Raw genomic sequence first — 16,456 nt, 5'->3', positions numbered from 1 at the left:
AAAAATTTACCATTTTTATCACTTAATTTTATAAATATGGACTTATTAAAATTATCATATTAAATAACACATATTAATTTATCATCAATTACGATAATAATAATAAGAAGTAAGTATAACTTGATTATAGCTGCCATGTTTCTGAGTAGTTATGTATCACTAGTCATCATCATCCATCCGCGAAATACCTCCTCGTCGAAGGATTTCCCCAAACTAATTATATTATTAAAACGTCCTTAAAAGACTATATAAAATATAATCTTTTGCTTCTCATTCACAAAAGAGACAATCGTACAAACTGCATCAAAAAAGTTTTTTTTTATTCATTTAGTTAGAACATTTTTTTCGATTTAAATATTTATTAGAAAAGTTTTTCAACAAGTGTCAATCGTAATTAATTCATTAGTGTTGGTATTACTTCATTATTAGAAAATTTACTTTATATTCAACTATATTTCTCCCTCATCAAAAAAGCGATATGTATTTGAAAAATATATATTATATTTTTGAAGTATTAGGCCGAAAGGTCGTTGATTAAAGAAAGGTGAAAATAATTAGAACATTGAAAATGCCAAACAATACAAACTATAGGGAAAACTAAATTAATATAAAAATACAGCGTAATTTTTCAGCTACAGGAAATAATTATTGAAACTTTTCAGTCTTTCTGCGTCCTTTTTATTGATCTACGGAAACAATAATTATATAAATGGAAAGCTATATAATTTACATGGAGAACAATATTGTTTGCAGTATATTTTTTTTTATTAATATCAAAGTCATAATTGTTTCATAATGTACCTATCTAATTAGTGTAACCTTAAATAGAAAAGTTCAACTATAACAAAATAAACATCTATTTTTGAGACCTCAACATTTTTCTCCAAAATAAAAGTTGATCGAAAACGGAAGAAGAGTCCGCGTAGAAAAAATAAATTGATAATTATTCAATTATATATTTTTTATTATATCATTATCTTGTATAACATTGTTCAATAAATAGTATTCGTCTCGATTTTCAATTTGAACATCACCTTTTTAACGGAAAAATTATACAAATTTAATATTGTTTTATAATAAATTATTAGTCCGTTTGGAAAATTCAACTGAATTATTCTCGTAACCAGTTTATAAAAATATTTTTTAAGTATCCAAATAAATTACTATTTTTTTAATATTACACATATAGGAAGAAAAGTAACTTAAACCGTTTAGAGGTGTCTATGATGTTTCGTTATGTCTGCAATTTGGTTGAACGGGCAGAAAACCGGTGTGGGGGAGTTAACGACCCCTCGCCCACCTGAGGAGAGCGTCTGCCAAAACATCCAGGTGAGCTTTTGTCTGCAACAAAAGACAATGGCACAAGGTTAACGAATAGTGTAAAAAAGAATTCCGACGAAACCTAAAACATTCATAATTACATTGCTTATTAACCTTTCGAAAATAAACCTTATACTTATGTTCACATTTTTATGTATAAGTAAATGGTAATATGTATTTACATAATTAATAATAAGTCTATTAGAAACAAAATAACTATATATTTTAATTGTTTAATTATGTGAACAATAGTTTAATATTAATAATAATAATATATAATATATTAAGTACTTTTAATAAATTCATTTACTTAAATTATTAACCATTTCTATAATATATTTTTTTTATATATATATATATACTATTTATTATATCATTAATATTAAATATGTTTTTAACAACAATGAGCTTAATTTGAACACCTGTAATATAATTAAATATCTAACATAAATATATTTAAAATACATTAATTTATTCTATCAGTAAAAGTGCTTAATAAATATTTGGTAGTATAAATTATAATTTATTAAACAGCTCGTTAAAAGACAGTGTACTTAAACTACAAGTTTTACGTATTATAATAATAAAATTAGTATTCATTATATTCATATGATAATTTTCAGAAGAAAAAAGGTACTGAATATTTTGATTTTAATGTCTTTATAAAAGTGATTGAGATTAAATGGATATTTGAGATATAGCTGATATAATGTTACTCTAAAGAAAAACACTTGAAAGCTTGTTTATTTTCCAATTTATTAGGTAGTCATAAGTTGTTTTTTGATGAAATAAAAAAAATCACTTTTAAATGCTTTTTTATTGTGCCTAAATTAGACCCCTGTGGTACAATATAATGGATATCGTGAATATGTATAAAATCACTGAGAGTCCCTAATAAGTATTTGATAATATAAATTACAATTTTATTATAATAAACAATTGTTTAAAAGACAGACTAAGTATTTTTAAGAATATTTTACTTAGGAGTAAAAATGTATGGAATATTTTGATTTTAATTTAGTATTTAATTTTATATATTAGAGATATTTTCAATATAAAATTGCTGATATTTAAACATGTTCCTAAAAGAACCCAAAAGTTTATTCTTTTTATAAGAGAGTTTATATTATTTACATTCAATTTGTTTACAAGAATGTTACACATAACTAATGAACAATTTACGGTTTTAACGTAGCATGTATGAGCTTAAAAAGCAGCGTATGTGTTAGATTACTTAAATATATCTGGTTTTAACATTTGTAAATTTTATGTAATATAATTTTAATTATTCATAGGTTCATGCAGCTAAAACCAGTTTTTATATGAATAGCTTAAATTTTGTTTAAATGTTAAAATCAGAACTTTCACTAATTCAATGATTCAGTTTTTTTTCAAGCCTCTCTCAGTTATTTATAGCTTCAAAATTGTGTATCATTACAACTACAAAATGAAAGTAAATTTATATCGATAGAAAATGTCTAAACGAATGTTTTATATTGTATTATTATTAAAATACTCGCTTTTTTTAAGATCATTTTAAAAAAATACATGGCTGCTGATATTATTCTCGTTATTATTACGCTTGAATATATTAATACATCGCAAATTTATACTGCCTTTCAAAGAATTGCCCTTTTATATTATTTAACCATTATTATATATAGATATTTAATGTAACATTACATAATGTAATATGTCTTCTCGTTCGCGTTTTATTTTTGTAACCAAAGTGCTCCCAAAAACGTTTTATCTTACTCTCCCGGCTTGGAACTAAGTTAGACTCCATAATTACGTATTGGCTTCGAGTCTTTCATAACCGCGTCGCTTTATATATAGATTATTGGCACGAATCGGCTTTTGATAAAAGCAAAAGTTAAACACGGCAAAAGATTAGATCACGCGTACCGTTACCGGCGAAAATTTAATTTTAGCCCGCCGTTAAATTCGATCAAATAGTTCTTCTTTGGCATGTTGTAATTGCGGCAAAGCAAGAAAGTTTCCGACCTTATTGATTTATTGATATAGTTTCTTACCGTTTTATAAAACATACACGCTTGCCGATCTTCGTCTTCTCCGGCAGGACAGTCTATGAAGCCATCACAGAGGACGTGATCGTCGATACACCTGTACCTTCCCTGTCTATCTGGGGTAGGACAGGCGAATCTTTCCATGCCGTCTGCTGCTGGTGGACATTCTGTAACAAATTAAAAATAAAATTTAAACTATTATCATTATTTTTATTTGAAATTCTATTGCTAATCACAATGCGTTACCAGCATTTTTTAACAATACCTATACAAATATTATTCTGTAAAATTATGTGTGGATCAAACGTAATAAGTTGACATTTACCAATTTAAATTTTATTTTTTGTACTTAAATATATAAAAAACTTGAGACTGCTAAGTAATAAAAATACTAAGATGCTAAAAATTATTCTCAACAATGTTCATTAATTAAGAACCACATTTATGTGGAACGGTGCACATTTAAAAGAAAAGTGCATTATTACACATCATAGCAGCTACATCAAGCTCGCATTAGCTAGATAACTCGTCTAATGAAAACTTTCTAAAGCGTTTTTGAAGTCCTAGCATGACTGATCACGACTGAAAATCAACGGGCATCGATGGATTGTTGACACCACCCCCGGCTTCATTAAATATATGCTGCGTCGCGATCACAATTAATTGTATCCCAACGCCTCTAGAAAAAAACACCAAGATACAAATACGATACGTACTCCTTCTTGTAGAGATGTCTCAGAAATATGTTTTAAATCTTCTCTAACTACAAGATACGTTGCTCTACTATGATTCTAGACAATGGAGCCATATTCGAGGACTATTCAAACTAACATATCATACAAAATAACGCAATAAAACGGAAATGGAAGTATTTATAGTTTAAAATTCCACTAGACATGTGTATTTAAAAAATATAACAATGTCACATTTGTGATTGTATATCAACTACTTCCAGATATTTTTTATTACTAAACCTAAATTTATTTTTTATCATAGTCACCGCAATGTATTTAGTACATCAAATTACAACGACCTATAAGTATTTTTGCTGTTCAATTTTTTGACACCCGACGCGCCCGGAGTTTTGACAGCATAATTAGCTAATCAATTCTGAGCATCCTGTATATTGTACAAAATTTATCGATCTTAAAAGCATTTTTAAATAATTTATAAGCTTATCATTGACAGCAGATTTTTTTATAATTTATTTCCAGTAGCTATAAATAAACTTAAATAATAGATTCGGCACATTGTTTAATATATCATATAATATATAAAGCCCATTGTAATTAAATTTTTTTTTTAGTTTTTTCATTAAGTGAGATATAGAAAAATGAAACAAATTAGTTTAAAAATACTACTTTTATGTCAAGAGAATATAGGTGTATATATGTATATATTTCCGAAATAAAAATTTAACCGTTTACGAAATTCAATTGAAGTATAACCCCAGTAGTTAATTTTAACCCGGCGCTCGTAGTTTTATCGCTTTCCATGAAAAAAAAACTCAACCGTAACAAATTAGCAAGACCGAAGATAAAAGTTGGAGTACGTGCCACCGTGTTCATCTTAACCGAAGTTGTTTTTCTATGCTAACAAAAAAAAACTAAAGAAATAAAGAACGATGCATGTTTCGGGATTGACTGACTGTCTTTGCAATTTAACAAAAATATCCCTTGTGTATTTATGTACGTATATAATATGCATTGAAAAATTATCTGCTTTGATATATTTTTATTAAGGCCGCCTCGAGATTAGTATTATGTTACGTCGTATTTTTTTTCATTCGTAATAAGTACGGTTATAAATCCGCAAATTTTTTCGCCACTGCTTTATTGCCAAAGTCAGCGGATTTGTACAGGACAAACTCAGCAAAACTCCTATATAAAAGGTTTTGCTATATTTAGAAGAATGGGTTTTATTATGACAAGCTATTCGATTTTGATATTTAACTATAATAAAAATATGATAAACCTTTTTACATAATTTCGTAATGTGAATATTATATATAATATATTATTACAACAATTTTTTTGATACTCAAAGTAGTATTCAATTGAAGACTAATCAAATTGCATGATAAGCGATTTTATCATTTTTAGTATTTATTTTATATATGAGTTTTATATATTTATTTCTAATTCCAAAAAATCAAAATTAAATAGAAACTAAATTCCAATCTCATTTTGCTTATATATGTATGTTTATATTTTACTAAAAAGTGTATAGAACATTTATTATCTATTATCTAGCGATATATTCAAGAGAAGTTCGTTGAGTTATTTAAATTATTTATGGAATATATATAAAATGATATATACTAAATTTATATATTATAGATAAAAACATATATAATATTATATTAGGTTATTCTAAAATAAATGTTGTTTTTTTAATGAATCAAAACAAAATCTTTATTTTCATTTTAATGATGCAAAATATAATTTCTTTCTAAAAATAAAACCTTCTCCCACCTGTCAGTTATTTTTTTAAATTTCAAGGCTTTAGATGCAAAATGTTCCAATAGTCTTTTTTCACATCATCTCAATTTTGATTTTTTTCTGATTTGAAATAATAGTAGTCAGAAGGAGCAATGCCTGGAAAATGAGGTAAATGAGATAAAAACTTACAGCCTAGTTACAGTCCGTCCAAGATGTAAACGCTCATCGATATAGTATTGGTGAGAAATATTATAGGGTGACCAAATGAAATTACATATTTAATTATTTTTTTCTTTTTAATTTAATTTGTTTAATTTAAGTTGCTTATTTTGTTTATTTATATCCATATTTAATTAAAAAATATTAGATCAGTTTTGGAATCACTCTCCAGGTTGAATATCTGTTTATTATATCATTTAAAAAAATACCAATAGAATATTACATTAATTGTTTTATTGATTGCAAAATACCACAACATGACAATAATTTATAATAAAAAAATTTATTTCAATTTCTAACGTATGGTCCTTATTTCTATCCTTAAAACAGCCTTGATTTAGTATTGGTAACGTTCTTCTATCGGTGTAAACGAATTCGCGGAAAACTGTATATGTATGCATGCATACGTATACGCACCCTTATTTCCAACACAATGATGATGAGCGTTAACATCTTGGAAGGACTATACTTGATTTTATCTACAGCATTATAAAGACGCACATTGTCGTGTTGTGGTGTTATTTAATTTATATTTACAAATGCAGGCTTATCTTTTATATTTTCTTTTGCAAACGATCCAGCTGATCTCAATAAAAATTTGCTGTTATTGTTTGGCCAGGTTTAATAGTTTCATAATGCACAATCCCCTTGCTATTTTTTACAGTGAGCCCGAGCTTCGATGTAGGTTTTGCTACTTGACTTTTGTCATACATCACTTATTACTCACTACTCATCCTCAGTTACCAAATGATCGAGAAAAGATGACCAGCTACAAGATTTAGATGCTCTTGTGATATATTGGCTTAGCTTTTCGGCCAGCTGTTTTAGTAGCCGTACTTGCATTTTTTTAAGAAATTCATATAAAATGCAATTTCGTATAAATTGCTCACTTGATAAAGGTTCTGCCATTATAAAGTTTATAACGCAATTTCTTTTTAAATATCAGAATATAAAGTCCAGATGTGTTTTAAAAAAATGACATACGTTTTGTTTGGATTACCTATTAAATCAATTTTCAATCTTGTAAATTAATATTATAAAGTATTAGTATACAATTATTTGCTACATATAAGAAATAAAATTTTAGATGATTTACTTCAACATAAACGCTATAATACTTCTACCATCTAAAATTACTTGCAATTTAAATGCGATATTTTTATTACATTTATTAAGACAAAATATCAAGCTATATATTTTAAGTAATTTTAACTAAATCATATACATATTTACAATATTCATTATTTTAATGAATATGCGGTAGTGTATAATTCAAGTTAAATATTCAATCTTGAATTTTGATAACATCCCGAATTAGGGTTAGGATAATTTGATTAATGCGACAAGTTGACCAAACTCTAATTGCGAATTGAAATCTATCGATCTGTACGTATCAAGTACAACATTAATACAGGATGATCTGTATCTTAAATATTTAAATTTTAAATAAAATTTAATATTTAGCTTATTAAAAATAGATTAGTCAAGGTTAAAAATACGTTTATATGGAAATGTATATCTCTTAATGAAAAAAAATTTGTAAACCTAATATTTTTCATTGGGTATTGCAACATTCCTGAATTGAACGTTCTTGCACCGTTTAGCCTTCAAAGAAGTATTGATAGCATAAATTTTCCGAATTTTTTGCAAATATTTATTTTAAAAATCTCAGTGAATCATTTTGTATATATTACATATGAGTTACGAGTGTATTTTTTCCTCACTTTGTATATGTAAACAATCGTTGAATATCCACGATAATAAATATTATTTAATGCATCAACTCGTTTGCGACTAAAACGAATCGTTTATTTATTGTTTTTTCGACGAGAGAAAATAATTTTTCATTTATATTATGATATACACATCACACAGATGAAAGAGATCCTCGTGGCCGCCCACGAAGCCAGGCAGTGTTATTATTGGTTTAATATTGAATTGTCATTCCCATTGTCCTTGTTGTCTCGATTTTAAACGATAGCCACAGGATCAAAGGCCGTCGCTACTGTCGTAAAAAACTTTTTCGTCCAAATAAATTATTTATTCCCTTACACGATTTCGCCATTCGAAGCTTTTACTTATTCCAGCCCTATTTATTGTTTATTGTGTGTCGCTATTTATGTGATAAATTTGTACTATTTTGTTGTTTGTTGCATGTCACATTTTTGTATAATTTATCAGTTAAACTTAAGTAGTTTTACTGAGAAACCATAAGAACTCAATAATATCAAAGCAATAAATTAATTACAGTCTAGAATTCATGAATAAATAAATGTGAATATTTTAATAAAAAAAAATATGAAATATAGTTGTACAAATAATATCGGTTAGTATGGATAGCCTTAACACAATAAAAATATTTTTTAAAAGGTGCATTAAAAATAAAAAAATAAATTCAGTCTACCTATGATAAATATATAATTAATCTCAATGCATTACAAAATAGCTCATATATTAAATAGTCGCCATAAATTAAATGCTTGTTTATATAATCAATAAATGTACAGTAACTTAAATTAAACTACTAAAAATTATTACTAATAATAAAATTGTTATTACTTAACAGCAGAATTGATATCTGGTAATTATTAAAATTATTGTGTATCGTAAATATGATGTATGTTTGATTGTTATAAGTGATACTTCGACCGAAATAAGTCTGAAAAGACACAGTTTATTTAATTTCAAAATATATATAATTTAAGCACGACTTATTGTTATTAATGATTTTATAAGCTAAATTGAAGTATTTTTTATATATATTTTTATATATATAGAAATATTAATTATTATTTTGTTCATTGAAAATCCACTCTAGAAGCTCAGTTTTCCCCTCTGAAAATCCAGTACGTGTATGTTAAACTAAGCCAATAAATGTCAAGAGAGACACTCAAACTGTAAAAGCTCTCACAAAAACTTCAATCGTTAAACCGCGTCAGAATTGCAAATAAATAAATTGAATCAGTCATTTTTTTTACGGATATAAAATAAAACATTGTGTGCATGCGATTGTGAATTTTTTTATGCCTTTTTGCGTCTCGCGTAAATTTATTATCGAAAGCGAAAATGTTGAGAGCCGCAGCGAAATGACGCAGTCTGGCCCGCTGGAGGCCGCTAAGTCTATTTTTAGCATCAGCCCAGCAGCGGATAGAGCCTACGTCATCGCTACATTATAACACCACAAAAAGCTCGAGCGTTCGCCGCGAAAGCTCGCCGCTCGCCGCTAAAGCTCACCTTCGAATTAACCCTCACCACGCGAAGCTTTAACTTTTGCGACCGTACGCTCGATACTTATGCACCTGATAAAGTAAAAAATAATTATTTTGGGATGTGTTCTTTGCTCTTCTTTCAAAGTCAATTTTATAAAAATTATGCATTCCTAAAAAGTATTTATAAATAATCGAGTACATATTAAAATCAGTACCGCAAAGATTAAGGATCACTAAAACTATAATATATATATAGTACATATTCAATCGCTATAAGCAATTTACAAGAACAAACAACCCCAATGTCTTTCATCTCTCTCGTTCAATTTTTACTTATAAAATATAAACACATACAAAAATACAGAGCCATCACTGTAAGGTGAATGTATCGGCAATTTTCTTCCTATTTTATTGTTTTAAATTTACTGTAACGATTGGTGTTATCGTACTTGTAATATTATCACGCAATAGATCAATCTAAGGGGTTCATAGTGTTTGGCATTCAACAATGACATTAAGAAAACATCGAAACGATAATGGTATGGTTCAACGGTAAACATTAAATATAGGCAGAACACCCAGAATTCTAAAACAGCTACTCAAAGTTTTTAAAAACTAATGACGACTGCATTTTTTATTAATTACAAGACATGCCTAGAAACAACACTCTTCAATGTTTATCTGATAATATAGTTGAACATATATGTATTTTGTAATTATAGGACGGTCTCCTAACGTTTAAAGACATGAAGTTAGTTTTAACTACGATATGGTTTGGGTATGGCTAGATGCATTTTCTCGAAGGAACAATATTTTTTTATTGCGTTTAATTTAATACCATAAATAATCTTACAGACATACTAACAAGTATGTATGTAACTAGTTTATAATAGTGATTAGCTATAATTTGATAAAAAAATAATAATATAAAACAAAACGTTTGTGGCTATTATAAGGGGGGAAAAAATTAAATCCTTTTACAATTAAAGCGAAAGAAAAAAAATACAGGAAACAAAAAAATAAATTAATGATAATTTGAGTAAATTTCATCGGAAAACTGTAATTATTGATATGTTTTCTTTAGTCTCTAAAGCCATATGCGCTTTGATATTTTGAGCTTATATTTAAATTTAAGGTTATTTTTATCGTAGACTACGATAAAATATTGATATTTGTTAGTATTTAAAAGCAAATATAATTTTTTTCTTAAGATTAGTATAAAAAGGTGCATTTTATATTATTTTTATAGCTTTGTTTTGAATGACTTGTAATTTAAAAAAAATAGTATTACTAGTGTTACTCCACACCAAATAGGCAATGTAAAGGATCGATTTAAAAAGTTCAATTTAAAATTGTCATATCACTGACAAGCATCGGAAAAACGAGAAAGCACTCATAAAACACCGACAATCAACGACGATACCGTTCTTACTCTCAATCGAACCACTAGAGTCTTTCACATTTTTAGTGAATTATATATTTGTACAATAAACTGAAATTAGTATTTTTGACGCTTAGCTTGCTATAAAAATCACACTACTCCGAAATAAAATTAACAATGTTAATTAATGTTAAATTTTTTTATGAAATTAGGGATTCATAACGATTTTTAATTTATCATACTATTTTGTTATTATAGAAGTATTGCATTGAATATTGCATAAGCGAAATTCTCACTACGCGGTTTACTGTATCGCTGCTTTTTTTTAAATTAATAAATAGTCTTGAAATAAAATTCTAGATATTTTTATTGCAAAACACCGATATATATTTAAAAAAATACATATTTAAAAAAATACTACTAAAAGGTTTTTTTTTTTAAATACTGGGCTAGTTTTTTAAACTTAGTAATTTTATATAATTTTATATTGTTTTAAGTAACTTAATGTGGTTTTTATATATTAATAAAATTGATACTCTAATGAAATATTATCTTTCTAATGATATTAGAAATATAGTATGTATTTAATAAAAAAAAATAGTTTTAATTTTAATTATAGTTATAAAGCTCAATCACTTTACTAATTATCTATGGCAAAAGCTACTGTACCTTTATCGCTTTTATATAACCATATATTATTATTAAGTAACTGACATATATAAAAAATATCATATTCTTGTTGTATTTTAAAAACATTATATCGCACGTATTATTCTTAAGAAAGTACATATTTTTCTAAGAAATAAGCAGGTTGTAAAAAAAATATAAAATATAGGGAAAAGGGTTAGGCTAGAAAGCTTCCAAAATACGCCAAAATAATATTGTAAAACTTTTTTAATCCAGCTCTGAATCCTATCTTATATAATAATGAATGCAAAATACAAGTATGTAAAAAAAGCCATCCACATTCTGAGTTTAACTCTCACCGCACAGAGGTTAATTTCAACGTGCAAACTTTCAGCGTCAAAGCGCAAACCTCACTATAAAACCTCAATATAAACGATTACATACACACATATTCACATATATACACACACGGCATTTTGCTTCATTTGAATTGCGCAATTACCGAGAAATGCGCGGCACGGCGCTCAATCAACGTGAAATCCGGATGAAACAAACTCGCTGCCAATTAGCCTGCGTGTGCTTTTGTTATTTTATGTGAAACATCCGTTTATAAAGTAAATAACTGTTTATATTCAGTATTAATTTTAATATAAATATCGATCTTAAAAACACAAAAAAAATGTTTCAATTCATAGGGGAAAAATGGTCACCCCGTGACCTTGATAACAACTGCTCGAGTTCCCATGGAATATAATACGAAAATATATATGCACGCCTTTCAATATCACACATTGTATCAATCTATTGTTGAATTTTATACGCAGACGACAACTGTAATTATTTATTATTTTTTTATCAATACCACAACAACAATTACAGCTAAGTTTTTATTGAAAGCTTTATTATTAGACAATAACAATAATCTATGAATTTGTACGTTAAATTGAAAATATAATAATAAATAAATATGGTTTATTTTATTATAATATATCTGTATCTGTCGTTAGATTAATTTGAACATCTCAAAGTAAATAACATAGTATGTACAACAAGAGTATTACGAATAAAATCCACCTTTGTTGTCTATAAAGACTTGTTATTCCTATTTGTATCGCCTCTTTAATTAAATCCTTGCTTTTCTCGATATTCCAAGATAAGTCTGTATTTCTCTTTTGTTATAACGATAACTCCTTGACTTTGCTACTTTTGCTCAACCGGGCTTTAGTCCCGAGCAACAATCAGACCGAAGTTATGCCGAATTCCTAATTTTAAGAACTCAAAAGTCTTATAAGAACATGTTAACTAGCATTTTTTGGTTAAATTGGTTACAATATCTACTAGACTAAGATTCGTGTGCTAATTTAAATAAACACACTCTAATTTTTAGCTGCTGGAATATGTAGAAGTAGCAAGGATGAACATTAATATAAATGATATAATACATAAAAACTCTGCAATTGGTCGCTATTTCATAAATAGGATTTGATTTATGGCACTTTTAATGCGAAAGAATAGATTTTGCTTTTAATTTAGCTTTGGATCAAAAATATAATAAATTACTGAATAAACATTTCTTGTCAACACAATATATTTTCGTGAGATAAAGAAAATCTAAGTAAACCTAGAGCGCGATTAATTTGAAACAATAAAAATTTAAAATATATGATATAGGATTCGAACCGAAGTCTTTCACGTCAATAGTCAGCGACTCATACCATTCACTTCGATTAACTTTAAAGCATTCCACGTAAATACTGTATTTGGTTGAATGTTTTTTTTTATTTTAATTGTTATCATACGATATATTTTGATTCATTCGAATATACATTAATTTATATAAATAATGATTTTAATTTGTATAAATGCTTAATTGCTTATTTAAATAACATTATTTTGACACGTGTCGTCGTATTATATTACGTCTGGTAAACATATGTATGCGAAGCCTTCTCACGTGAATTGATAGACGCCATATTTCAAGTATAAAAATACCTGCCTGAAATTATGTCTAAGCTTTGAGCGACGATGGGTCATTAGTCACCTGTCACAACTTTTTGTTCGCGTGCCGCATACAATGAATAATACATAGAACAAAAATATAAAAAATATATATAACCAAAAACAAATTTATCGACAGTCAGAGATTTTTCTCGACCGAGTGCAGAAAATTTATATTCAATATCAATATCATACGATTCTAAAAAAAGGATTATTCTATAATATATTGTATTTAAAACTGCAGCTTTTTAAAGATTTAATAATAAAAAGTAATTTCAATAAAAAAAATCAGTAATACTCATTTGAAGTGTACGTACATATTTCGATATTTTCCTAGTATGGATTGATTTATGTATGAATTTTATTTTCTTGGAAAATTCGTGATTCAGGTTTACTTTTCTATTAAACGGATGAGCATTTATATTTTTATAAATCGAATTAAATCAAATAAGCAAATAAATTCTAAAAGATTAAAATCACATTAATATATTTTTAAGAGGCAAAAGACGCATAAGGATGATAACAATGTTATCTACAATAATTAATCCAAAGTTAAATAGAGACATTTTCATTAGTTACTTTTGTCAAGAAGCTTGCAGTAAACAATACCAGTTGCAGTCCACTGCTTGAACTCTAAATTATATTTGCTACATTGCATATATTTCTATAGATATTAACTAAGTTTTACAACAATGATTTAACTTTAATATGTATTTAACGACGTTTCCACTCTTAGAACTTCTCTTTTACAACCTTTATTTTTCGAGCCAAGTATAAGGTTTCACAGCAAATATTTGCAAAAATAATTTACTGCGTAAGTCGAAAGGTACTTTCTGGACGTGCGATTGTCGCGGTCCATAATCATCGCGTAAGTTTACGTAATCTTATACGGACAGGAAATAAGCCGTGTCTACCTATGTACATACATTCACACGTACGTTCATTCGTCTGCTTGCGATGTCTTATTTTAGATCCAGCCTTATTTTGGCCGTGGATGTTTTGTTTGGGTAAAATTTCGTTCTCAGGTCACGAACGAGGCCTTTTCCCCGTCTACCCCATACACGCACAGGCGCGCACCACACACGCTCAAGCACAAAAGCTACGGACTTCTCACAGGGGGCGAGTCAATGAAACTAAACCGAGCCGAAACGTAATTTTTCATTTTGCGACACACAAACGGGCGGAAAAGTTTTTTTTTATTTTTGAATTCACTGACGCACATCTAGCTGCGAGAATTTGTAACGGGTGATAATTTTTTGTGTCGCGTTTCGCTAAGGCGAAACAAAATGGAGGAGAGATTTGCTCTCATGTTTCTTCTATGCTCGTGAACCGTTTTAATCATCTCTTATATGTGCCTTCAACTCATATTTCAGAAACGAGTAAGGCTATTAAATTTAGGTCGAGGCGTTTAAATTTAAATCAAAGTTAATATAAATTATTTATGGATTAATTTTATTATTTAATTTTAGAACCATTTTTATTCATTTTTCTAATATTTAAAAAAAATGCAATTATTTTTGTACTTTGATAACAGAGATAGTAACAATGCTTAACAATATTGAGAGGTTTCAACCATCTGCACAATTTAGGTTTTGTTAATTCATTGTGAATTTTAGGTAATGTGTACAATACACTTAGACTTATTATAACAAAAAATTACTCTCAGATCCTATTACTAAAATAATTAAAGTTATTAGAGATCAAAAACTAAATTACTAAAAATGTGCTAAATTCTTAGGATGCAAAACATATTTAGTGTAAAAAACAAAATTATATAGCTCTCAATTGCGCAACGATTGTTTAATAAAGCAAATAATAAAATATTACAATATTTTAGGAAATGCCGACGAGAGTAATACTATATAAATATATATTTACTAATTGTAAAAGTACGCTTGAACGATTGACATAATTGGATGCTAGAGAAATACTAATAATAATGTTTTTGTATTTGTGTATGAAATATTAAATTATATCTTACAGATTCTAATAAGACTAATATTAATGATTTAAAAGTAGCAATGGTAAATACAGCTTAGAGCGTATTCTACAGGACTGTGGGTTTATAATAATCTCCTTAGGATAATCCGCAGATTCAAAAAAATTATCTGGTATAAAAAAATACCTTCATGTTATTAAATATATTTTTTTTTATATTACATAATTTTTATTATCTTACTATGAGCTTATATATATTTCAATTTTTATGTATATAATTAAAAATTTATTTATAGAAGATAATGATAAAATATTATTATTATGCATTTATATTTCTTATATAAACATAAAAAATACGAACGAAATATTTTGTCAGTCAAAATTAAATGTCAAAATTTACAGTTTCTAAAAATATTTTATTTAACATTAATGTTTTGATTAAAAAACAATAAAAAACATTTTATATCTAACTATAAAAATCAGTCACTTTATATGAAACAATTTCATATAATCATTTTAATTTGTAAAAAATAATAGTATCATATTACAGGCTAGAAAAGATATTGAATAGATGCTTACATATTTGAAGGCCTATACATAGCTAAGCAAATTTGACGCATTACTATAAAAATATAATCATACCCTCTAGTCAGCCCTAAATAAAATAAAATATGAAAAAAATCGATAAATTTAATTAATTGTTCGTTACAAAATAAGTCATAAAGAGAAGATACATAAAAATAAATTAATTTTTTTATATAAAACTGAAACATCAGTGCTCTATATTTTTTATTAATTATAATATTATTCATACTCGATAATAATGTTCAGCTATAATTGCTTGTAATATTTATTTTTTGTAATTATTATTACTAACTAAACAATTTTATTTTATATTAAAAAAGTTCTATAATTAATATTTTTTTATATTAGAACATTTAATAAAACATAAATAATTTATTTAAGACGATTTTAATATATGTATAGATACAAAACTACATCATCATATATGAATATATCATGGAATCATAAAAAAATATATATAAATCTGTGCTGGTTTATGTCGGTTTCTAATACCTCAAAAGACGAATAAATATCGAGAAAAACAATTAAAATAAAATTATTCGTGAACCATTTTGCCACATGATTTACAATAATTTAATAAATAAGGATTCAAAAATCTTCATGTTAAGAATCGAAGAGAATAAAAGATCATATCTCCTTTGTAACATAAAACAGGTGTCTATGATTTATTAACTTACAATTTTTTTTACAATTTGATCTATTTCTTCAATA

The 16,456-nt window shown here is 26.9% G+C and overlaps 1 protein-coding gene across 1 annotated transcript in view; it reads right to left on the bottom strand.

Annotated features, from left to right (window-relative positions):
* Positions 1-339: 339 nt before the first annotated feature.
* Positions 340-16,456, bottom strand: part of jeb (low-density lipoprotein receptor domain-containing jelly belly protein) — a 140,144-nt gene continuing 124,027 nt past the window's right edge. Inside the window, exons 3-4 of the mRNA XM_088185975.1 lie at positions 3,354-3,514; positions 340-1,341 (exon numbers count right to left, since the gene is read on the bottom strand). Of these exons, the coding sequence (XP_088042101.1) occupies positions 1,282-1,341; positions 3,354-3,514 (221 nt within the window). The 3' untranslated portion in view covers positions 340-1,281. The remainder of the gene's footprint in view (positions 1,342-3,353; positions 3,515-16,456) is intronic.

This window comes from Plectrocnemia conspersa, unplaced genomic scaffold, assembly GCF_051122295.1.
Source record: "Plectrocnemia conspersa isolate PC_06_02 unplaced genomic scaffold, ASM5112229v1 ptg000005l, whole genome shotgun sequence".
NCBI lineage: Eukaryota > Metazoa > Arthropoda > Insecta > Trichoptera > Polycentropodidae > Plectrocnemia > Plectrocnemia conspersa.
This window is presented reverse-complemented; position numbering and strand designations above follow the sequence as displayed.